The following is a 24437-nucleotide window of genomic DNA, read 5'->3' on the forward strand; positions in this document are numbered from 1 at the left end:
CACGGCTGTGAGTGTGTGGCAGCCGCCCCAGCAACGCCTGCCTGGTGGTGCCCTCGTTGGATCCATCCCTGGAGAAGTACTTCTTTTTTCCTTTTTAAAAAAAACCCCTCATTTGAGGGCTTTCATTGAGAGAGAGAGGGAGAGAGAGGGAGAGAGAAAGCTCGATGTGAGAGAGAAACGTCGATCCATTGCCTCGCCACCTCGAACCCACAACCCAGGCTTGGGCCCTGACTAGGAATTGAACCTGGTCAATGGGATGACGCCCCGCCAACTGAGCCACACCAGCCAGGGCTTTCCTTTCCCTTTAGGACAGTGGTTCTCAACCTTCCTAATGCCGAGACCCTTTAATACAGTTCCTCATGTTGTGGTGACCCCCAACCATAACATTATTTTCGTTGCTACTTCATAACTGTGATTTTGCTACTGTTATGAATTGTAATGTGAATATCTGATATGCAGGATGTATTTTCATTGTTACAAATTGAACATAATTAAAGCATAGTGACTAGTCACAAAAACAATATGTAATCATGTATGTGTTTTCCGATGGTCTTAGGCGACCCCTGTGAAAGGGTCGTTCATGACCCAAAGAGGTCGCGACCCACAGGTTGAGAACCGCTGGTTCAGGAGCACATTGGTCATTATTTATCCTCACTCACTCACTCACTCACTCACCGAATGTCTCCTTGGCTTCCCTGTCCTGGTCCCATTCGTGTGGCTGGTCACTGACTGTGTGCCCAGTTCCCTCTTTCCAAAATGCCTGAGTGTGGGATTTGGAATTCACTTACAAGCCTGGGTGTGGCCTGGCTCTTTCACCCCTTAGGCCTGCTGGCCTCTGTGTCTGCCTTTGCTGGAGCCGCTGCCTCAGCAGCAGCCGGGGCGACAGCAGCGGGGACTCACGTGCCCGCCCGCGGTTCCTTTGCAGGACAAGTGGCAGCCGCTCCTGAGCACCGTCGCTGGCGTGCACAGGTACAAGTGGCTGAAGCAGAGCGCGCAGGGCCTCCCCCCGCAGTCGGCTCTGCTGGGCACCATCGCCGAGTTCGCCCTCAGGGAGGAGCCCGTGGATGTGGAGAAGATGAGGAAGTGCCTGCTCAAACAGGTAACATCCTGCAGGGAGCGCCCTCCCGGCCGCGCCCGGGCCCCGCCACACCCACCGCGGGCGACACTCACCGCCGCACGCTGTCTTGCAGCTGGAGAGAGCAGAGGTCCGCCTGGAGGGCATCGACACCATCTTAAAGCTGGCGGCCAAGAGCTTCCTGCTCCCGTCTGTGCAGTACGCCGTGTTCTGCGGGTGGCAGCGGCTCATCCCGGAGGGCGTCGACCTGGGGTACCGCTGAGTCTTCCTAGTTGGGGGGGGGGGGGGGGCGGGCAGCACCTTGTTCTGTTCAGGTTGAAGGTCTGGCAGGCGTCTAAGCAGTCTCTTTCTCTCTCTCTCTCTCTCTCTCTCTCTCTCTCTCTCTCTCTCTCTCTGGAAGGGAGCCTCTCACGGATTGCTTAAAGGACGTGGATTTGATCCCACCTTTTAATCGGATGCTGCTGGAAGTCACGTTCGGCAAGCTGTACGCCTGGGCTGTTCAGAACATTCGGAACATTTTGATGGATGCAAACGCCAAGTTTAAAGAGCTTGGTGAGTTTAAGAGGACTTCCCGGTTCACAGACAGCATTGAATCGCTGCAGAGGTGACTCGGGGACCACACGAGCAGGGCTCACGGTGTGGCTCCTCGTTACGGGCTGTGGAAACTTGCAGGTGCCGACGTTTGCTCTGGGACAGACGTGAATCACTTTGTACGTTAGAATGTGATCTAAGCTGCTGCACGCTTTCTCGGATGTGAAACAAAACTTTCAGAATTGGGCAGAAGACACAGTCTTGTAGCGTCTTCATAGACAGCTTCCCGTGCGTCACTGCCACCATCCACCCTGGAGTGTTGGCGGGTGCCATGCGCCTGCGAGAGGCCAGGACTCGCTGTGGGGAGGGCCTGTTCTAGCTGAAAGGGGATGCGTGGCCACAGGGTGCTGAGGAGGGTGCTGTACGCTCTGTAGCAGGTGGGGTGGCTACGCGGAGTCAGGGTGGCAGGGTTGCCACAGAAGCACGGGCTCCCGCTGTCCACTGGAAAGCAGAAATTTTTAAAATCTTTATTGTTGAAAGTTCTACATGTGTGTCCCCCGCCCCCCCCCCCTTGCCCTCTCCCACCTGGAAAACAGGGTTTTTTAACACTTGCGAATGCTCTCTGCGTCAGTGTGTTCTGTATCCACGCTGAGCCACTGAGGCCGCACCGATGCCTTTCAGGGATCCAGCCCGTCCCCCTGCAGACGGTCACCAACGAGAACCCGGCGGGACCCAGCCTGGGCACCACCCCCCACGCGCGCTTCCTGCTGGCGATGCTCAGCCTGCTGACCCTGCAGCACGGCGCGCACAACCTCACCCTGCTGCTCAACTCCGGCACGCTCGCCCTGGCGCAGACCGCGCTGCGGCTCATCGGTGGGTCGGCGCCGCCTGGGTGCCTCTCGGCCCCTCTGTCGTTAGCTTGTTGTGGTGTCTTGTCCGGCACCTTCGGTACCAAAGGTTCGCCCCTTCCCAGGGGCTGGGCACCCTTGTCAGAACCTTTGGCCCCGGGTGCTCAGGCTTCCTCCTGGAGCTCAGTTCCCTCCCGTTGGTCCGTGTCTGTCTGAGGCCAGGGCCGCACTGCGGCGCACACTGTCGCTCAGGGTGAGGAGGGATCGGCTTCGGGATGGGGTCCCTGTTGCACAGGCCTCGGGGGTTCTGGGTCCCGTGCTGCATCTGTGGACGTGGGGGGAGCATCGCCCCTCGGCAGCGTTCGCCTTTCACTCCGAGCCTGGGCGCCTGCGTGCTTACTTAGCACTCGCTCCGTCTCCGAGCAGCACTGCACCGCCTACTGATGTCGGGGGACGCCAGCCTCCTGGGCGAGGGGGAGGGGTGCCCTGCCCTGTTTGGGCGAGTTAGAGAATTGGCATCAATTCTTTAAGCGTCCGGTGGAATTCAGCATTAAGCCGCCTGGTCCTGGGCTTTTCTTTGTTGGGACACAACCTCTTTCCTGGGGATGTAGGTCTGCACACACTTCCTGTTTCTCCCTGAGTCCGTTCACTGGCTGGGCTTCTAGGCCCTCGGCCATGGTGCCGGGTCTGCTCAGGTGCTGGCCCAGCGCTCCCGGCGCCCTCAGTCCCGTGTCTGCAGAAGCAGAGGCGTGGTCGCCACGGTCTCCTATGGTTTTAGTCATTTGTGTCCCCCCTTTTCCCCAACGTTTCCCCTCCCTCCATAGCCAGCAAGGCCACAGGCGGCAGGGGCCGGCCGCCCCTCCTGGGCTGGGCTTGCTGCTTTCGAGTCCTGGGAAGCGTTGCTTCTCCAAACACTCAGCCCCTGGTCGTACGTGGCCGACTCCAGGGCCCCAGGGCCATCTGTTCTTCATGCCCCGACTCTCTGAGCAAGCAGTCAGGCTGTTGTAGCGAGTTCCACACGTAGCGGCAAAAACGAACACTACACACCATGGATTCTTTATTGTTTAAATATTACGTCTCTCCTTTCCCCCCCTGACCTCTCCCCGGCCGCTTCCACCCCCACACGTGCCCTCACCCCACTGTCTGTCCACTGGCCGTGCTCAAGTGCGTGCACACGAGCCCTGTGGCTGATCTCCTGCCCTCCCCCTTGGGTTCTGTAGTGACCACCTTCATGTCTGTTAACGACGGGAATGGGCGGAGGTGAGGAAATTGCAGGACCTGACTGGCTGCCCTTCTGCCCTGCAGGCCCCAGCGGCGACCACGTGGAGGAAGACGGGAACGTGTCTGCCCGTGGCGCCTCTGCCACCGTCCTGGAGGAGACGAGGAAGGACACGGCGCCCGCGCAGCTCCCGGTCTCGGGGCCCGAGCTGGCCGCCATGATGAAGATCGGAACCAGGGTCATGCGGGGCGTGGACTGGAAGTGGGGCGACCAGGTACTCAGGGTGCAAGGCGCAGCCACCGCCCGGTCGGCTCTGCAGTCCTGACTGGCTCACGCGGTGCGAGGGGAGGAGAGCAGGCGGGTGCCCGGCAGGTGGCAGCTGTCAATGGCCAATGATGCACAGTCAGGACGAGTAGAGGAACCATGTCCTGCGTAGGGACGCCTCTCACAGGGTGGGCTGTGAGGAGGTGCTGCTCAGAGGAGGCCTGGGCCTGGGCTCCTGGTGGTGCAGTGCCAGCCGTCAGAGGAGATGCAGCTGCTGGTCTTGGGTTTCCCGTCTTGTGATGCCTCGTGAGGGGCCGAGGACTAGGCTCCAGGACCGCTGGATAGCCTGGCCTTGTGGTGGCTGCAGACCCTGCTCACCTCTGGGGCCGGCCTGGCGTTCCGTCGGGGGTGCTGTGAGCGATGCATGTGGCCAGCCAGGTTGGAGCCGTCGTGGGCAGGAGTCTGTGCAGGGACGCGGCCGCCCTCCCAGCGGTGTCCATGGGACAGGCCGCACGCACCTCCTCACTGGTCTCTGTGTCGCCCCGCAGGACGGACCCCCTCCCGGCCTCGGCCGTGTGATTGGGGAGCTGGGCGAGGATGGGTGGATCCGGGTGCAGTGGGACACGGGCAGCACCAACTCCTACCGGATGGGGAAGGAGGGCAAGTACGACCTCAAGCTGGCGGAGCTGCCGGCCTCTGCGCAGCCCTCGGCCGAGGACTCAGACACAGAGGACGATTCAGGTGAGTGCGGGGGTCCAGGGGGTCAGCCCTGGGGTGCAGCTCAGGTGCCGGCGCGTGTGCAGGGGGTCGGCCTCTGAGGGACTCTCGTGGTCAGGGGAGCCTGGATGTCTGCACACAGCAGAGGTGGGGGGTGGGGTCAGCCGGGCTGTGCTCTGCGTGCTGGGCACGGGCCCTCGGTGCAGACCGTGCCGCCTTGGGCTCGGGCAGCATGGAGCCGAGGGCCCGCCCGGGCTCTGCAGTGTCGGACGGGTGCCCCCCAGCTCCCCGGGGCTTCCCCGAGAGGGGAAGGTGGCCATCCATGCCTCTCGTCCCAGAGCCCCGGCCCTCGGGGAACAGGCATTCACTGCCTCGCAGCTGGCGTGGGGCATATGGGAAGCCGCTTCCTAAGGGAGCGGGTCCTCGCCGTTGTCTCAGCGCTGAGCTGTCTGCTGAGGCGGTTTTACACGTTTCACGATTTTGGAAGCTGGTTTTCCCTGCAGAAGGCGGGCGGCGGTGGTTGGGTCGCGGCTGCACGGGAGGCGCGCCGCCTCCTGCAGAGCGAGCGGCCCTTCCCAGGAGCAGAACCGGGACGTGACGCACCCTGAGCTCTGCAGGCGATTTCCTGTTCTGGGTGGTTTGTTTTCAGAAGCTGAGCCCGCCGACAGGAACATGCACCCCACGGCCATGATGCTGACCAGCACCGTGCGCCTGCTGCAGACCCTGTGTCTCTCCGCCGGGGTCCACGCCGAGGTCATGCAGGGCGAGGCCACCAGGACCCTGTGCGGGCTGCTGCGCGTGGTGGTGGAGAGTGGGACCACGGACACGACACGTACGCACGGGCTGAGGGCAGGGCTGGGCCACGATGTCAGCGAGTGGTTGTGTGAGTGCGTGTGAGTGTGTGGTGTGTGTGTGTGCACATGAGTGTGTGCACCTGTTGTACATGTGCATGTGTGCGCAAGCACATGTGTGTTATGTCCGCACATGTGTGTGTGCATTTGAGTGTGTGAGTTTGTTATGAGAGACTGTGCGTGTGAGAGTGAGAGGGTATGTGCGAGTCACTGGGTATGTTTGTGTGATTATGAATGTGTGTGAGTGTGTGGCTGGTAGAGATGTGAGCGTGGCTGTGAAGGTGGGTGTGTGAGTGTGTGTCGCTGTGAGCCTGGGGAGCAGGAGGGCTGGGCCTGGGGAGCAGGGGAGAGGGGAGACCCAGACCCCAGAGAGGCAGAGCCGTCTCATCAGAGCTCAGGTGGGCGAAGCCCTGAGGATGTCACCCCCTTCAGCTGCACAGACGCCTCCTACCTGGCCTGGCCGTTCGTGTGCAGGTGAAATGGGAGTGACGTCGTGGGGGCACATGCGTTTAGAAGTCACAGTGGGTGCACGCCACTGCCCGTGCCGTGTGAGCTGTCAGCATCCCCACGGCCAGGAGCAGCAGGCTCCGCTCCTCACCTGTGCGGGCACCGCCTGTCCTCCCAGGGTCTCAGGCGTGAGGTGCTCCTTGAGACGCCTGAGGGCCTCCTCCGCGTTTCTCTGAGCGCGTGCAGTGGCAGAGGGCGGGCGGGCAGGTTAGCAGCGAGTGCTGAGTGCTCAGAGCCAGCGAGCAGTCTGTCCCGTGTCCCCACAGCCGCCCCCAACAGCGCCGTGTGCCGGGAGCAGCACCGCGGCTGGTGCTCGCTGGGCTTCGTGCGCAGCATCGCGCTCACGCCCCACATGTGCGCCGCGCTCAGCTCCCCGCCCTGGATCGCCCTGCTCATGCGCATCGTCGAGGGACACGCGCCCTTCACGGCCGCCTCGCTGCAGCGTCAGGTACGGTGTGGCGTCGGGGCTCAGGGTGGCATCAGGGCACCAGCCCTCCCGGCTCCACAGGTGCAGAAAGGGGCGTGACCGGCACAGCAGACGTGTTCAACCTGAGGCCTAACTGGTGTGCGCAGTGGTTCTCGCACGGGCAGCATCCCTGGCGCAACCAGAAGGGCCCAGAAGCTGGGGCCATGGGTCTCCGCTCCCGAGGGAGTTGGTGTCGGCGGGCGTTCCTTCTTCCGCTCGTCGGAGCTGGGGGTTGTCTTGAGAGTGAAGCGAGAGGAGTTATTTCCTAACTGAACGAGTACCTGCCTCTGTAACGTTTATTTCTTAACCTTTGGTCACCCATAGCATTCATCAACGTGGGTGTCCTTGGCTGTTAAATAACGACTGTTAGAATCTTCACATGGTTAATCCCGTTGTAGGGATAGACAGTGAAGAGAAAATAAAATTCTCACCTGTGTGTCGGGCAGCGTTTTCTCTAACGCGGCCCTTTGATTCCGCACAGATCCTGGCCCTACACCTCCTGCAAGCGGTGCTGCCCTCGTGGGACAAGGCCGAGCGGGCCGAGGACATGGAGGGGCTGGTGGAGAAGCTCTTCGGGTTCCTGGGCAGCCTGCTCACCACCTGCTCCTCGGACGTCCCCTTCCTCAGAGGTGGGCGCCCCCGTCCTGGGCCTGGCTGGTGTGCGGGGCCACGGAGCCCTGTCCTGGGCCTGGCTGGTGCGCGGGGTCACGGAGTCCTGTCCTGGGCCTGGCTGGTGCACAGGGTCACGGAGTCCTATCCTGGGCCCGGCTGGTGCGCGGGGTCACGGAGTCCTGTCCTGGGCCCGGCTGGTGCGCGGGGTCACGGAGTCCTGTCCTGGGCCCGGCTGGTGCGCGGGGTCACGGAGTCCTGTCCTGGGCCCGGCTGGTGCGCGGGGTCACGGAGTCCTGTCCTGGGCCCGGCTGGTGCGCGGGGTCACGGAGTCCTGTCCTGGGCCCGGCTGGTGCGCGGGGCCACGGAGTCCTGTCCTGGGCCCGGCTGGTGCGCGGGGCCACGGAGTCCTGTCCTGGGCCACGGAGTCCTGTCCTGGGCCCGGCTGGTGCGCGGGGCCACGGAGTCCTGTCCTGGGCCCGGCTGGTGCGCGGGGTCACGGAGTCCTGTCCTGGGCCCGGCTGGTGCGCAGGGTCACGGAGTCCTGTCCTGGGCCACGGAGTCCTGTCCTGGGCCCGGCTGGTGCGCGGGGTCACGGAGTCCTGTCCTGGGCCACGGAGTCCTGTCCTGGGCCCGGCTGGTGTGCGGGGCCACGTAGCTCCTGTGCTATGCTTCTTTCAGAGTCCACCCTGCGGAGGCGGAGGGCCCGGCCGCAGGCCTCGCTGACAGCCACGCACAGCAGCACGCTGGCGGAGGAGGCAGTGGCCCTGCTGCGCACGCTGCACTCCCTGGGCCAGTGGAACGGCCTCATCAACAAGCACATCAACTCCCAGCTGCAGGCCGTGTCGCGCAGCTGCGGGCCCACGCCTGCCGGCGGGGTGGGTGCCGCCCGGCGTCTGCGCGTGGCCCTAGAATCCTCTTACTTAGTCCTCTTACTTAGCCGTCCAGTTGCCTTTTAAGATGCTGTGTGTTGTTCAGTGACGTGTTTCACGACAGCTGTGACTGGGGATAGTGATGGGAGTCAGGAAAGGACAGGTGCACTGGCCCTGCTCGCTCCCTGGCCCGTTGTCAGCGTGCTGTCTGTCTGTCTGCACCAGGCCCTGCTGGAGGACTGCCTCCCTGATGCGGACAGCCCTGAGGTGGGCGGCCTCATGGCTGTGCTGGCCGTCATCGGGGGCATCGACGGCCGCCTGCGCCTGGGGGGCCAGGTTGCGCACGAGGAGTTTGGGGAGGGCACCGTGACGCGCATCACCCCGAAGGGCAGGATCACCGTGCAGTTCTCGGACATGCGGACGTGCCGCGTCTGCCCGCTGAGCCAGCTGAAACCGGTAGGTGCACCGCGGGTGCCGGCCGTGCGGAGGGGCTTCGTGCCGGCACGGGCTCTGGCGTCGGGGCTGCGGGCCGGCAGTTCGCGACGCCTTCCCGAGGCCATCGCCACAGAAAGCCTCTTCCGCCTCCTCGCCTGCTCTGCGCGGGGCGAGTGGGGCTCCCACAGGCCGGGCGACCAGCAGCTCCCCTGGCACAGCCTTGCGAGGCGGGGAGGCAGCTGGGCTTCGCAGTGCTGGGGGAGGATTCCTCACCAGGCCTCTTCCTGTGGGGAGTGCTTTCTGATGGTGTGGGGGACGGGTGTGTGCAGCAGCCAAGCCGCCTCCCATCAGTGACCAGGGACAGGGAGGTGTCCGTACTGCTGGGCCCGAAGCTGCAGCCGCCTGGGGCTCCTATAACACCGTGTTGTGTTACAGTAACTTGCAGGGCACAGGAAAGGCTACGTGGGGCATCACCACCCTGATGGAATCTCTGTTGACAAAGAAGTTAACTTAGGTCATATCTATTGTACATGTGAGAATCTTTCCTTTGTCGGCCTTTTTTCGTGAGATTTCTTTTTGAAATATATTTTATTGATTTCAAAGAGGAAGGGAGAGGGAGAGAAAGATGGAAACATCAATGTTGAAAGAGAATCATGGATCGGTTACCTCCTGCACGCCCCCTGCTGGGGATTGAGCCCATACCTGGGCATGTGCCCTTGACCGGAATCGAACCTGGGACCCTTCAGTCTGCTGGCCAATGTTCTATCCTGAGCTAAACCGGCCTGGGCTTTAACATCATCTTTTAAAATTACTTTCAGTCAAAAGACTATGGACCCGTGAGGTCTTTGGGAATTAGCCCCCTGGTTGAGATAACTTCCAGGACAGCTCCCGTCCCCGTCCCCGTCCCCTGGGCCGCCTGGTGAAGGTCCTGCTCTCTCCCCAGCTCCCCGCCGTGCCCTTCAGCATCACCAGCCTGCCCTTCACAGACCCCATGCTCGCGGTCTGGGCCCAGCTGGTGAACCTGGCTGGGAGCAGGTTGGAAAAGCACAAGATAAAGAAGTCGCCCAAGCAGGGGTTCGCAGGTTAGTGCGCCGTCGGTCTCGGGGCTCCGGCGGATGGAGCCCTGTTGAGTTACAGTGGGCGTGGCGCCGTGGGCGTGCTGCTGAGGGGGGATAGGTACAGGAGGGGCTCCGTGCCGGGCATGGCTGCCCTGCTTCCGGGCCAGCGTCTCCTCTGAGTCTCCACGGCTCTGGCTGGAGGGCACGTGCTTGTCCACCACACACGTCCAGAATCACTGGCCTGTCCCCTGGCCGGTCACCATGCGTGGGTTCTTCCCCTGGTTCTTCCGTCCCTGCAGCGCTGGGCCCCCTGCGCCCGCTGACCCTTCTCCCACAGGCCCGGTGGACCTGGGCCTGCTGCGGCGCCAGCAGCTGAAGCTGTACGTGCTGAAGGCGGGCCGCGCGCTGCTGCCCCACCAGGACCAGCTCCGGCAGACCCTGGCCCAGCCCGCTGTGCAGGAGGCCGCTGCGCAGGCAGGTAGGTGAGGGAGGCAGGGTGTCCGGAGGCGCCAGGGGTGGCCCTGAGGTGAGGAAGATGCGCCGCCCGGCCAGCCCCCGCCGAGCAGGAGCGACGTGGCCACTGCCTCCTGAGCGAAGACTGAGGGTCCGAGGGAGGGAGGGGCGCAGGGTTCTCCCGCCGCCACTAGAGGGGCCGGGACCCACAGCGCTGATGACGGCACAGGGCACGTGAGAGACAGACCCTCAGGCCCCCAGAGGTGGAGCCAGCCCAGCCAGGCCCGCGGTGGCTACGCGCCCAGCACGGCTGTGGCTCTGGAGGGCTGGGCTCCCTGCCCACATCTCTGTGTCCACTGACCAGCAGCCACCCGGCTGCGTCCCAGGGAGAGGCACACAGGTGCACGTGTACAGATGCCACTGGTGCTTTGGGGGGGAGTGCTTCATCTCGAATGTGGTGCATTCACGCTGCTCACAGTGATGAAACACCACACACGCACACACTCTTGTTGCCGTGGAAACATGGACATGATCATATAAACAAACGCACGGTGTCCGATGGCAGTTCTGTTTAGCGAGGTGCAGGGGGAGTCCAGCCGACTCACTGTAACTTTTCAGGACTGCTCCAGTTTCTGGAGCGAGCTCTTCAGTAGAAAAATCATGTTTTGAACGAGGGTCAAGGGTCAGCAAGAAGGGCCGGGGCGGGAAGAACACAGGAGTGTTCTGGGCGGTGTCTCAGCAGCGCGGGCGCTGAAAGGGGGCGGTTTGGGAGAGAGGATGGGTCCGGGCGCAGGACTGGGGCCAGGAAGGCCGAGCCCAGAGCAGGAGGCTCTCCGGCGGCGGCGGCGGCGGCGGCGGCGGCGGTGGCTGGGCTCTGAGCCTGAAGGTGTGGGTCCGGCCTGTGGTGGGTGGGAATCCATCGGTTCACGCACTCAGGCACGACCTCTAACGTCGGGCGTGTTCTGTTTCTATCCAGACGACGGTGCAGCCGCGTCCCCGGACCTGGGGGACATGTCACCCGAAGGCCCACAGCCCCCGATGATCCTGCTGCAGCAGCTGCTGGCTGCGGCCACCCAGCCGTCGCCGGTGAAGGCGGTCTTCGCCCGGCAGGAGCTCGAGGTACCCGGTCCGGCAGCTCTCGCCCGGCCAGTGTGTGTCTTCCCACCGACAGGTTCCTTCCTCCTTTTTCCCTGGGGTCTGTGCCTCGGGCGACACCAGGACGGGCTGACACCCACCCTGCACCCTCCGTGGGCGAGCTCTCGGGACGCGTCCGCTCTAGTGGTGGCTGCCGTGGGACCGCACACGGCTGGCGAGAGCACAGGGTTGATAGCTAGCCTTCTTGTGGACTCGTGCGGGTTATTTGAAGCCACCAGATGCAGCCTGGGTTAGACGCCCCCTGCTCACGGGCTTCACCCTGGTGGGGTGAAGTGCTGTTGGGAAGGAGCTCCTTGCCCACGCGCGGTGCCCTGGCTCGCTTGGTCCACTGTCCAACGCCTTTCCTGGGCGCTCGGCCACTGCCCGGCCGGGCCCTTGCCTGGTGCCCCCAGCAGCTCGGGGCCGGCTGGGGCGGGGCCTCCAGAGAGGGGACCGGGGCCGGGTCTGCGTGGCCCAGCCTCTCCTGGAGACTGGATTTGTTAAACACTTCCATTTCGCCATTCGTAAGAAAACCCGGGGAAAGCACCAGAGACGAGAGCAAAGGGTGGGTGCTCACTTTGTCAGGCAGAGGCCCCTGCGGCAGCGGGTCCCACGAGCAGGCAGCTGCCTCTGGCCCTGCCGGAAGGCTGGACACTGTCCCCCGTGATGGGTGCCGGGGGGTAAGACACCGTGCGGCAGCGGGTCCCACGAGCAGGCAGCTGCCTCTGGCCCTGCCGGAAGGCTGGACACTGTCCCCCGTGATGGGTGCCGGGGGGTAAGACACCGTGACCAGCCTGAACGCCAACCACTGTGAGGTCTGAAAACCTAGATGACAAAGTGGCCTCGGCGGGTGTGTGTCCCACTGCCTGCGCGCAGGGGGTGCTGGGAGGAAGGACGGAAGGAAGCCCGCACAGTGGGCCGCCCTTAGGTCGGGAGGGGCCGTGTCCCGGGGAGAGGAGGCCTCCCTGGGTGGAGCTCAGCCCCATCCTGTGCTGCTGCCGTCCCCTCGGCAGCCCTGACCTCACAGCCCGGCTCCTCCACAGGCCGCCGCCTTGGCCGTGTGCCAGTATCTGGCCGTGGAGTGTGCCCACCCGTCCAGCCCAGCCTTCGAGGACGGCAGCTCCAGCGAGGCCAGCACGCCGGTGCCCGCGCAGCACCTGCGCCCCATCAGAGCCAGGAAGCAGAGGCAGTCGCCCGTGCCCACCCTCCCCATCGTGGTCCAGCTCATGGAGATGGGCTTCCCGAGGAGGAACATCGAGCTCGCGCTGAAGTCGCTCACGGGCGCCTCAGGGAACGCTGCCGGCCTGCCAGGTGCTGTGTTCCCGTGGCTCTCTCGGCGCCCTGTGTGCAGGCTGACCTTGCGGTGCTGACATCCGAGGCCGGGGCGGGGGGCGCCGGGCTCACGGTGGGTGTGTGCTTGCAGGTGTGGAGGCCCTGGTGGGGTGGCTGCTGGACCACGCCGACGCGCCGGGCACGGACCTCTCGGACCCGGACACAGGGTCTGAGGACGGCTCCGATGAGGAGCTGCTGGAGGACTTGGACGACACAGCCTACGCTCTGGTCAGTGCCCTACCGCCCTCCCACCCCCCACCATGTCCTGAGCTCCAGGCTCCACCAGGTGCTCTGTGGTCTGCCGGGCACACAGGGACGCCGAGGCTGGCAGGGCCTCCTGTGGCTCAGTGAGCACAGACCCTGTCCCCTTACCCGGTCACGGTAGACTGTGCTCTATGAGAGAACCGTGTTGTAACGCGCCGCCTGTAGACGGTGCTCCGTGAGAGAACCGTGTGAACGTGCCGCCTCCACTTCTGACCTGAGCAGATGGTTTTGTGGATGGATGGGCAGTGCCTTGGAGGTGTCTGTGCTCTGGGCTCCGAGAGGCACCCGCCGGTGGGGCTGGTGCTGCTGGTCTCTCGGATGCGGGGCTGGCTTGTCAGTGGCTCAGAGTCCCTTCTCCCGTCTTTCCAAGGGAGGCCTTCTCCTTGCTCCTCCCCCCAGATGGGTTGCAGGGAAACCGGTGACTATTTCACACTAGTTCTTCGTGTTGTAGGTTTCACACAGTTCCTCTCAGGAGGGTCATCTGTGTCCCTGTGTTTTAAAATGCACTTGACCTTTTGCAGTCTTCTGGGGCCGTGGTGACGGAGAGCCAGACGTACAAGAAGCGAGCGGACTTCCTGAGCAACGACGACTACGCCGTGTACGTGCGGGAGAACATCCAGGTGAGCAGCTGCTGGGCCAGAGCCGCCTCAGGCGCGCACACAGGTCCTGCTCCCGCGTCTGGGAGAGGCCGAGGGCAAGCAGCATGCACCGCACAGAGGCCCCCTGTCATGGTTTATGGAGGAAGGGAAGGGGACGTGCTGGGTTTGTCCTGAGCGGAGACGGTGCCCTGCTCTCACGGAGGCACCAGACCTTCCTCACGGCCAACACGTGTGCCCTCGGGGTTTGGTGTGCGCTGGCCCTCGTCCCTCTTGGTCGGGCGTTCTTTTGCGTGAACCGTTCATCTCTGCTCGCTCCCTTGCCTTATGGCACGAGGTGGCCCAGGCTCCCCGGGCGCTTCCTGCCCCTGACCGCGAGCACGCAGCTTCCCAAGGAGCCCTGGTTCCCTCAGCGAGAAAGGCTTGGCGCTCTGTGGGGAGGAAGCCGTCCCAGGAGCAGTGGCGCTGCTCTCACGGCCACCTCCTCGGCCGCACACCGGGCTGACTTCCCATCTGGTTGTCACTTGAGGTGGGCATGATGGTGCGGTGCTGCCGGACGTACGAGGAGGTGTGCGAGGGAGACGTGGGCAAGGTGATCAAGCTGGACCGCGACGGGCTGCACGACCTCAACGTGCAGAGCGACTGGCAGCACAAGGGGGGCACCTACTGGGTGCGGTACATCCACGTGGAGCTCCTAGGTGAGCCCCCGCCCGCGCCCCGCCCCCCCGGCCCGGACAGTGCCAGCCGTGCTCACCTCAGCTCCTCCCGTCGGCATCTCTAGGCTACCCTCCCCCGAGCTTCCCGGCCCACATCAAGATCGGAGACAAGGTGCGGGTCAAAGCCGCGGTGACCACCCCGAAGTACAAGTGGGGCTCCGTGACGCACCAGAGCGTGGGCGTCGTGAAAGGTAACGCCCTCTCGGCAGCACCAAGTGCTTGCTTCTCTCAGCCCACGGAGACTGTTTCCCCTCGCTCACGGGGAGAGAAACGCGTGAGGAAAGCCGGTGGCCTGCGAGCCGGGCTCTGTGGTCCTGCTCCAGGTGGGAGCACCGTCGTGGCAGGTGGGGAGGGCGTGTGCCCTGGAGCTCAGGGTGCCTCTGCGGATACTTTGGGGAAGGTTCAAGGAAGCGGGTAACGCTAAGAATGGGAATCTTAGTAAGTACAGACAGTCCTCGGGTTACGTCGGACTCGACGTACATCGTTTCGTGGTTACGTCGCATCTCCCATTTATTTATAAAAAAAAAAGTTCCGTCATTTCGACGTATGTACATGTGTGCTTTATGTTTTTTATTCTTTACTAGAGGCCCGGTGCACGAAATTCGTGCACGGGGTTAGGAGGTGTCCCTCAGCCCAGCCTGCACCCTCTCCAATCTGGGACCCCTCGGGGGATGTGCGACTGTCGGTTTAGGCCCTATCCCTGTAGGACTAACCCTGACCCTAACCCTGTGGGATCGGACATCCCTCTCACAGTTCAGGACTGCTGGCTCCCAGCTGCTCGCCTGCCTGCCTGCCTGATCACCACCTAACCGCTCCCCTGCCAGCCTGACCACCCCCTAACCGCTCCCCTGCCTGCCTGATCACCACCTAACCGCTCCCCTGCCAGCCTGATCGACGCCTAACTGCTCCCCTGCCAGCCTGATCAACACCTAACTGCTCCCTGCAGCCGTCTCCCCAACTGTCCTCCCTGCAGGCCTGATTGCCCCTAATTGTCCTTCCCTGCCGGCCATCTTGTGGCTGTGGGCACCGTCATCTTTGAGGGCGGGGCAGTCAATTAGCATATTTCCTCCTTATTGGCTGTGGGTGCCACCATCTTTGCAACAGTGTGAGGGTCATTTAGCATATTCCCTCCTTATTAGATAGGATTTACCACAAGTAAAGGTCAGGAATTGTTACCTTTTAAATTTTTTTACTGCTTCACTTCATTACTGCTGTGTATGTGCTCCTTGTCAGTGACGTAGGTGCTTATGTAGGTGGGTTCCGACTTACGGTGAAAATCGCATTACATCGCCGTAGGAACGGCTCTCCGACGTAACCCGAGGACCTACTGTATTCCCCAGGAGGCAGGACAGAGCCAGGAGGAAGTTACTGGAGGAGGCAGGTGGCCCTGGCCGCTGGGCGGGGCCTAGTTGCTGGTTTGGGGCGACTTGAACTTGGTCAGATGTGCCTGTGGTCCTTGTCTCCACCCGGCCGTCCCAGGGTGGCCTGTCTGGGATGCTCTGTCCAGCATCCTGCCCAGCAGCCCGTATGTGAGCGGCTGGACAGCTCCCTCGGACTGGGGCCATTTTTCTCTTTTTCTTAATACTTTATAAAAACGTAGGACCAAGTTTAAGAATGGAAATGTGCAAGCGATGGCAAGAAGGAACTGGAGACACAGTTCTCCATTGATACTTAATGTGATGTTGAGCATACTTCAAAAGGCACGGTGTGTCCGCTTGAACAGTTGCGTGAGAAGTTAAATTAAGTTTGCGTTTGCTTTAATTTTACCTTTGAACTCGTTCCGTCCGTAGAGAAGTCCCGCTCTGTTCTGAGCGTCGTGGAAAACTCCTGCAGGTGGGGGGGGGGGGTGGGTTTAGACACGCCCCGCGGTGCTGCCCAGGGCAGGGCAGACGCTCACACTGCAGGGGGTGGGCTCGCTGACGTTCCTCTTTAGCTGGAATCTTTCTTAGCAAAGAGCTTCACAAGTCAGACCCGGGTGGACTTCAGAAACAAGAGCTTGGTGTCAGAGTGAACGCTCCGAGTGAGAGCTCTCGTCCCAGGGCCTCCGAGGGGCTTTGGTGACCGTGGCCGTTCCGGGCGCACTGCGTGGGCGTGGTGTCGCGGAAAGCAAGCCCGCCTCACTGTGGGGAGGTCACGGGTCCAGCTAGAGAGCAGCGCACAGGGAGCCTCCGTGGGCCCGATGCGTGCCCCCAGGCCCCTCCGTATGTGAAGTGACCCCTGGCACGCGGGCTAGCTGGTCCTGGCGTGTCCACGTGGCGCTGAGAGAGGCTCTCCGCGTGAGACCTCAGTCGCCACGTCGGACGTCGCACGGCGAGGGCGGTCTTGGCTTTAGGTGTGGGTGCTTCTGGGGCCGGCGCCCAGGCAGTGTCTGTGCCCCCAGCCTTCAGCGCCAACGGGAAGGACGTCATCGTGGACTTCCCGCAGCAGTCCCACTGGACCGGGCTGCTCTCCGAGATGGAGCTGGTGCCCAGCGTGCACCCCGGCGTCACGTGAGTGTTTGTCGGCCGCAGGTCATGGGGGGGCGGGGGGCTGGCTCTCGGGGGAATGAAGGGCAGCACGTGACCTCCTCTCTCGAAACAGATGCGACGGCTGCCAGGTGTTCCCCATCAACGGGTCCCGGTTCAAGTGCAGGAACTGCGACGACTTTGACTTCTGTGAGCCGTGCTTCAAGACCCGGAGGCACAGCCCCCGGCACACGTTCGGCAGAATCAACGAGCCAGGTGAGGCGGGCCTGCTCTGAACGAGGCCGGGCCGGCACCGCCGTGCTCTGTGCTCTGTGTCCGTGTGTGTGCCGTGAGCACCCCGTGTCCACGGTGGGGCGGGAGGACAGCCTGCCCACAGCTGGTGGAGGCCACGGGAACTAGAGCCACAGGGTTTGTTTGCTTGTGTCTCACCTGGCCGGGGGGCTCAGGGGCTGAGCGTCAATCCATGAACCAGGAGGTCACAGTTCGATTCCCGGTCAGGGCACATGGCCGGGTTGTGGGCTTGATCCCCAGTGTGGGGCGTGCAGGAGGCAGCCCATTGGTGATTCCCTCTTATCACTGATGTTTCTGTCTCTCTCCCTCTCCCTTCCTTTCTGAAATCAATATGTACATGTATGTATATGTACGTCTACATTCTATATAATAAAAGGCTAATATGCAAATCGACGGAACGGCTAAACGACCAGTTGCTATAAAGCGCACTGACCACCGGGGGCAGACGCTCAATGCAGGAGCTGCCCCCTGGTGGTCAGTGCGCTCCTACAGGGGGAGCACCGCTCAGCCAGAAGCCAGGCTCACGGCTGGCGAGCACGGTGGTGGTGGTGGGAGCCTCTCCTGCCTCCGTGACAGGGCTAAGGATGCCTGACTGCCAGCTTAGGCCCTCTCCCCGCAGGAAGCAGGCCTACGCCATCAGTTGGACATCCCCCGAGGGCTCCTGAACTGCAAGAGGGCGCAGGCTGGGCTGAGGGCCCGCCCCCCCACCCCCACCCCAGTGCACGAATCTCGTGTGCTGGGCCTCTTGTGTATGCATAAAGGAGGGAGCTCATCGCTGTGTAACTTCTTTGCTTCCTGGTGTGCAGCACGCGCTCTAACACTTGCTCACCGCCCACAGGACAGTCAGCCGTCTTCTGCGGCCGCTCGGGAAAGCAGCTGAAGCGGGGCCCCAGCAGCCAGCCGGGCGCCCTGCTGGACAGCTGGTCCCGCATGGTGAAGAGCCTGCATGTGTCCTCCTCCGTGAACCAGGCCTCACGGCTCATCGACGGCAGCGAGCCCTGCTGGCAGTCCTCCGGGTCCCAGGGCAAGGTAGGGCAACCCAGACCCTGCCCTGACGCCTCACCTCAGAGCTTCCCTGGACTTGGAAGCCACTCGATCATATTGTGACGGTCCCTCAGGGCTTAGTGCACATTTCCGTTTATTATTATTGTTAGAGGCCCGGTGCACGAATTCATGCACTGGTGGGGCCAGCCCCTCCCCCTGGTTGAACTCCCAGTTGAACTCCCAGTCAGGGGGACATTTTGCATATTAGTCTTTTATTAATAGGATTATACTTTATTTATCTGTTTATTTTTAAGTCCCCACCCAAGGATATTTTTTCCATTGACCTTCAGATGGAGTGGAAGGGAGGGAGAAGGGGAGGAGAGAGAGAGGGAGGGAGAGGGAGAGGAGCATGGGTGTGAGAGAGACACATGGACTGGTTGCCTCCCGCACACGCCCAGACCAGAGCCGGGGATAGAATCTGCGACTGAGGTCCGTGCCCTTGACCAGGAATCGAACCCGAGACCCTCAGGTCTGCGGGACAACACTAACCACGTAGCCAGACCTGCTAGGGCAGTTTATAATTATTCTAAATATACCATCCAGTGTTCACTGTCTGAGGTTTTAAACAATATCGGGAGCAGGTTTTGTCTAAGGACCCACTAACAGGAGGTGTGACAGGGTCATGTCCTACGCCCCCTCCTGCAGCCTCCCACCCCAATGCTGCTCTGTCAGAAGTTCCTCTCGCACGTCTGGGCCTGTGGGATGTTGTGTGTTTGCACTTATGTGGGGGGAGGGGGAGCCTCCCGGGGCTACGCAGGACAGATGTGGAGCAGGCGCTCTCCCCACTGGACTCGTGTTTTCTGTGGCCACGTCTGACGGCTGCTCAGAAGCGAGGGGGGAGGAGCTCCGAGGAGAGTCTGTCTCTCAGGCCACACGATGGGGTTTACAGTCCCGTGCTGGTTCGGGCTTTGCTGATACGACCTTAGCAGCTACAGTCGAGCGGGGCCTCACTGACTGGGGTTGCTTTCTTTTTAAAGCACTGGATCCGCTTGGAGATTTTCCCCGACGTCCTGGTCCATCGACTGAAAATGACCGTCGACCCTGCGGACAGCAGCTACATGCCCTCCCTGGTCGTGGTGTCAGGTACGAGGGCGTTGGCTCCGAGTGCCCTCCGTCAGAGCATGGGACCTCCTGGTCTGATGCTCGTCTCCCTTCCTCTCTCCCAGGCGGGAACTCCCTGAATAACCTCATTGAACTGAAGACCATCAACATCAGCCCCACCGACACCACAGTGTCCCTGCTGAGCGACTGCACAGAGGTGAGTGGCGGGCGGGCCCGTCTCCTGCCTGCATCTCCTCACCGTGGTGGAAGTGGCCTGGCGCCCGCAGGCAGCCGGCCCGTGTGCCACTCTCATCTGTGAGCGCGGTTTCCCGCAGCCACGGGGTCCCGGCGCCGGGCGCGTCTTCATGCCGAGGGCCTCCCTGCTGCGCTGAATCGGTCGTAGGCTGTGCTTGCTCAGCAGGGGACGGAGTCCGGGGCTCTGCTCTGTCCTCTCCAGAGGCAGACAGGCACGTCTGTCCTGTCTGGAGTGTTGTGAAGGCTCCGACCGCCTCCTTCCCAGGACGTCTTGTTCGGGGAGCTCTGAGGCAGAGGCTTGCGGCCACGCGGGAGGCTCTGGTCCCTCATGTCTGTGAGACAAACACTGAGTCCCCGGCCCCCCAGCCTGACCTGCCCCTGGCTGGGGGTCTCCAGGACGTAGGGACAGGACGCACCTTAGCACACGTCCAGGGCTGACCGGTCCTGGCCACTCAGGGTGGAGGGTGTGGCCCCGGGGTCTGCAGCTCCCGGTGCGTGTCCAGTACCACAGGTACATCGAGATCGCCATCAAGCAGTGCCGGAGCTCGGGCATCGACTGCAAGATCCACGGCCTCGTGCTGCTGGGGCGCGTGCGCGCCGAGGAGGAGGACTGGGCCGCCGTGCCCTTCCTCGCCTCTGACAACGAGGAGGAGGAGGACGAGAAGGGCGGCGCCGGGAGGTGAGTGCGGGGCTGGGGCTCGTGCCAGGTCCCCTGGTCTCCAGGGCACCCGGCGTGTCGGGCACACGCGGTCGGCTCTCAACAATTACCATTTGATTCAACTCAGGGAAGTGTTTGATGCAGAAATACGTTGTGTTTAGAAAAATACCTTTCAAATAAGGAAATAAAAACGTTTGATTTTTCTAACGAAAGTCACAGTTAACCCTTTGGTGTCAGTCCTGTAGTTTCCTTTCTGACTGTCCCTGATCGTGTTTCCTGTGGAAACGGTATGGCACGGGGTGTATTTATAACTTGCTTTGCTAAGTGTCTTATTGTTTACTTTTAAACTGAAAACGTTATTGTTATAAAATATACATAAAACTTCCCATGTTGACTTAGAGAGGGAGCAAGGGAGAGAGGCAGAGACGTCAGTGTGGGAGAAACGTCCACGGCTGCCTCCATATGCCCCTCCGGGGTCAAACCTGTGCCTGTGTCAGATGAGAGCTACACCCTGCAATATTCTTCGTGAAGTCAGCGTGAAGAAACGTGACCTCGCTAGGGCCTGGTCTCTGGAACCCTGGGTTCCATCCCAACTCACAGACAGAGAGCAAAGCACACGGAGGCCAGGAGCCTCGAGCACCGAAGGAGCGTCGGGCACCAGTCCCGGGCGCTCTGTGTCCCGAGGCCAAGGCGGGCGTGCCGCATCGATGAGCCCTGAGCGCTGAGGGCAGGAGGGGCTCCAGTGGGCAGCCTCCTGGACGCGGGTGGGCGCGTGCGCTGGCAGAGGGTAAACAGGAAGCGCGCCTCGGAGCTCTGTGGGGACGCCTGTGACCGTCTTTCTGGGGAGAAGCGACCAGGCCCGTGTCTGGCCTCAGGGACCTGGCCACAGTGCCGGGCCCACTGGGGGCTCTTCTCCAGGGACGGTAGGAGCTGCTCGTCTGCCAGCAGCTGTGGTGCTCAGCTCAGAGCCCTCCCCCGGGAACAGGCGGGAACTAAGTTCCTTATGAAAAGGCACCGGGCGGGGAGGCAGACATGGGAGCTGTGCAGGCTGATTCCTGTGTGACTCGAGGCCCCAGGGTTCGGACATTGTTTCTGACAGAAATGAGCAGCCATGTGCTCGAGGCGGCTTTGCTTTTCGTTCTGAAACATTTTTCATGCTGAACGGCCTGTCTTTCCCTCTGGCAGCCTCATCAGGAAGAAGGCTGCGGGGCTGGAGTCGGCGGCCACAATCAGAACCAAAGTGTTCGTGTGGGGCCTGAACGACAAGGACCAGCTGGGCGGCCTCAAGGGCTCCAAGGTACCTGGGCCGGAGCTGCCTGGGGGGGGATGGAGGGGGCTCCGCACACGGGCCAGCCTCAGGGCCCACCCACCCCCCCATGTGCGACCCAGAGAAAAAGTGACCTCTGGTCATTGTTGTCATGCAAATCGCGTGATTCCTTGTATCGTCTGCTAAGTTACTGGTAATCTTAGAAGTGTAAGTGAAACTGTGTTTTCCATGTTTTAACAAAACATCCTGTTCCAGATAAAGGTTCCTTCGTTCTCGGAGACGCTGTCGGCTCTGAATGTCGTGCAGGTGGCGGGTGGCTCCAAGAGTCTGTTTGCAGGTACAATTCCTCCCGCATTAAAAACGGGTCCCTTGTGCTCCACGCCGAAAACCCTGCTGTGGCGTCTGAGCTGAGCCCTGCCCCCGCTCTGCCCACAGTGACCGTGGAGGGCAAGGTGTACGCCTGCGGCGAGGCCACCAACGGCCGGCTGGGGCTGGGCATGTCCAGCGGCACCGTGCCCATCCCCCGGCAGGTCACGGCGCTCAGCAGCTACGTGGTCAAGAAGGTGGCCGTGCACTCAGGTACCTGCCAGGCGTGGCTCTCGGGCACCGAGGAGCCTGGGCCCTTCAGTAGCTCTCTCTGAGGTGCCCTCCCGTGCCCCTCCCCGGCTCAGCGTCCCAGCGCCTCTGCACCCTCCTGCGCACGCTCAGAGGTGTGTCCTTGCTGGGAGAGCCTGTCGCCTTTCGAGCCCCAGTGTCTGAGCCCCAGTGGAAAGAGAAGCCCTTAGAAAAGTCACGCTCCTGCAGCTCGGCCAGCCCTGCCGGGCACTGCAGGCCTGAGCATGGGATGCGTTGTGTCTGTACGAAAGGTGGGGCTCACACCATGAGAGGCCCCAGAACAGAGGCCGAGCAAAGGGCATGTCCCTTTTCTCTGGGAAGGGTCCCGGCCAGTACGGCCGCTCTGCCAGGTCAGCGGCCACCCAGAGCCCCACCCGTCCCATCTCTGTCTCCGTCCTCTCTGGGCCAGCTCGTTGCTGCCCTCCACCTGGTCCTGCCACGGAGGACTAGGCGGGCGAGAGCCTGGGAGCTGGCAGGGGGGCACAGGCCCGTGGGGTGGGGGGTGGAGGGGGAGGGCTGGGAGGAGGTCCTTGTGGGGAGAGTGCAGGGACGCCCGAACTGCCGATGGGGGCGTTTTGCTGAAGTGACCCTGCGGGCGGCCCAGACACGCGGTCTCTGGGGCCTTTGGTGGTTGCCTGGTCACAGACGCGCGTATTTCCCTCTCCCCTGACGTGTGGTCTTCACAGATTAACAGCAGGAGCCCCGTTAACAGCAAGGTTATTGTGCTGCTGCTTTGAAAGTAAAATCCTTCCTGGGACGCCAACTCTGTAGCTTCATAAAAGCTCCCTTTGTCTATGTACTTGTCCCGAGATGTGTGCGTGCTGCACGCCGGGCAGAAGGAACGGGGCTACCTGTGCCCTGTGTGTGCCCACCTTTGAGCGCCCGCCCCTGTGTGATTGCAGGTGGCCGGCACGCCACGGCTCTGACGGTCGACGGGAAGGTGTTCTCCTGGGGCGAAGGGGACGACGGCAAGCTGGGCCACTTCAGCCGGATGTAAGGGCCCTGCCCTCGCGCCGGCCACACGAGCCCATCCCCATCAGGGTGCAGGCCTTGGCACGCGATTCTGCAGAAAAGTAAACAGGACAGTAACTCATGAGAAGGGGCTGGAAGCTGTCTTAGAGCAGCAGCTGTGAGCATGCCTTCGCCTCCCCATTCTGTATTAAAGGCTGGGTCTTGTTAAGTTGATCTGTACGTGTAGATCTGTGTAGATGTCTTCTTTTTTTTTTTTATCATTGATTTCAGAGAGGAAGGTAGAGGGAGAGAGGGGGAGAGAGAGAGAGAGAGAAACATCCATGATGAGAGAGAATCATGGATCGGCTGCCTCCTGCACGCTGCCTACTGGAGATGGAGCCCACATCCCAAGCATGTGCCCTGACCGGAATCAAACCTGGGACCTTCAGTCCGCAGGTCGACACTCTGTCCACTGGGCCACACCAGCTAGGGCTCCTTTTTTCCTCTTTACACACAAGCTGGGTTGGTCAGGGCACGTTGCTCATTTGCTCCAGGAACTGTGACAAGCCGCGGCTGATCGAGGCCCTGAAGACCAAGCGCATCCGGGACATCGCCTGCGGGAGCTCGCACAGCGCGGCCCTCACATCCAGCGGCGAGCTCTACACCTGGGGCCTTGGGGAGTACGGCCGGCTGGGGCACGGGGACAACACGACGCAGCTGAAGCCCAAGATGGTGAGCGCCCGCCTGGTGCCTACGGGGCGCTCGCCACCTGCCGCCTCGGGCAGCGCGTGCTCGGGTCTGGGAAGGCCTCCCTCGCTTTCCCGCCGTGCGTGCGTGACTGTCCCCTTGTCCCGCAGGTGAAAGTGCTCCTGGGGCACAGAGTGATCCAGGTCGCCTGTGGGAGCCGAGACGCGCAGACCCTGGCTCTGACCGACGAAGGTGAGCCGGCTCCGTTGCCCCCGGGGGGGGCGGCCCGGGACCCGGGACCCGGCTGAAGGCCTCTCCCTCCCCCAGGCCTGGTGTTCTCCTGGGGCGACGGCGACTTTGGAAAGCTGGGCCGGGGAGGAAGCGAAGGCTGTAACGTGCCCCAGAACATCGAGAGGCTGAACGGACAGGGCGTGTGCCAGATCGAGTGCGGCGCCCAGTTCTCCCTGGCGCTCACCAAGTCGGGAGTGGTGTGGACGTGGTAGGTACCGCCTGCCCCGCCGCTGTGCGTGACGTGCGGGCATGTGCCCTCTCTGTGCCCGTGGGGGGCTGAGCCGCTGGGTCCTTGCTCCCAAGCATCTCCATCCTCCCTCTGTTTCACGTTGGGGGCCCGCAGGCTCGGAGGCAGTTCCCGCTGTCACTGGGTGTCGGGAAAGAGCACGGAGGGCCGGGGGCCAGCTTGTCCTTCCAGCGGAGGGGAGTCTGTCCAGGGCTCCTCTGCCTTCTCGCGTCAGGGCCTGGTGTTTCTTGTGAAGCTGGTTTTATTAAGTCTGAGGGGAGCGGGCACCAGCTGGCCTGGGAAGAGGGACAGGCTTAGCATGAGCATCAGGGCCCAGAGCAGCGCGAGCCAGGCCACCACCAGGGACGCTCGGGCGGCATTCCAGGTCACTGGTTGTGTTTTCAGTCTCTATGTGAAAACCTGCATCAGTAATTTCAACATGGGGACACCACTAGGCTTTCGCCAGCAGAGGAGGTGGTGTGCTGACTGAGGCAGGAATTCAAAGCCTGTGGCTCAGGTGGCCTTGCCCTCGAGCCGCTCGGATGCCCTAGCCAGGAGCGCTTCCCTGTCGAGCGTGCAGGCTGTCGCCTGGACTGCAGCACACCGGCTTGGTTTTGCGTTTTTGTTGTTTGGTTAATCTTCACCCAAGGATATTTTTTCTCCATTGATTTTTAGAGAGAGGGGAGGTTGGGGGAGAGA

General features: G+C 62.3%; 1 protein-coding gene across 1 annotated transcript in view; it reads left to right on the forward strand.

Annotated features, from left to right (window-relative positions):
* Nucleotides 1–925: 925 nt before the first annotated feature.
* The window catches only part of HERC2 (HECT and RLD domain containing E3 ubiquitin protein ligase 2), a gene marked incomplete at both ends in the record, with an annotated part of 36764 nt that continues 13252 nt past the window's right edge, over nt 926–24437 (forward strand). The window contains 32 exons of the mRNA XM_006108146.3: nt 926–1099; nt 1191–1327; nt 1476–1627; nt 2288–2479; nt 3760–3947; nt 4486–4678; nt 5304–5486; nt 6279–6460; nt 6960–7107; nt 7769–7965; nt 8185–8415; nt 9338–9476; nt 9790–9930; nt 10882–11024; nt 12083–12350; nt 12463–12599; nt 13157–13255; nt 13761–13929; nt 14013–14138; nt 16328–16436; nt 16528–16667; nt 17542–17732; nt 18725–18830; nt 18914–19005; nt 19547–19722; nt 20887–20998; nt 21224–21305; nt 21404–21547; nt 22486–22576; nt 23089–23266; nt 23392–23473; nt 23549–23720. Of these exons, the coding sequence (XP_006108208.3) occupies nt 926–1099; nt 1191–1327; nt 1476–1627; nt 2288–2479; nt 3760–3947; nt 4486–4678; nt 5304–5486; nt 6279–6460; nt 6960–7107; nt 7769–7965; nt 8185–8415; nt 9338–9476; nt 9790–9930; nt 10882–11024; nt 12083–12350; nt 12463–12599; nt 13157–13255; nt 13761–13929; nt 14013–14138; nt 16328–16436; nt 16528–16667; nt 17542–17732; nt 18725–18830; nt 18914–19005; nt 19547–19722; nt 20887–20998; nt 21224–21305; nt 21404–21547; nt 22486–22576; nt 23089–23266; nt 23392–23473; nt 23549–23720 (4874 nt within the window). The remainder of the gene's footprint in view (nt 1100–1190; nt 1328–1475; nt 1628–2287; nt 2480–3759; nt 3948–4485; nt 4679–5303; nt 5487–6278; nt 6461–6959; nt 7108–7768; nt 7966–8184; nt 8416–9337; nt 9477–9789; nt 9931–10881; nt 11025–12082; nt 12351–12462; nt 12600–13156; nt 13256–13760; nt 13930–14012; nt 14139–16327; nt 16437–16527; nt 16668–17541; nt 17733–18724; nt 18831–18913; nt 19006–19546; nt 19723–20886; nt 20999–21223; nt 21306–21403; nt 21548–22485; nt 22577–23088; nt 23267–23391; nt 23474–23548; nt 23721–24437) is intronic.

The sequence above is a fragment of the Myotis lucifugus genome, unplaced genomic scaffold (assembly GCF_000147115.1).
Source record: "Myotis lucifugus unplaced genomic scaffold, Myoluc2.0 scaffold_1817, whole genome shotgun sequence".
Taxonomy (NCBI): Eukaryota; Metazoa; Chordata; class Mammalia; order Chiroptera; family Vespertilionidae; genus Myotis; species Myotis lucifugus.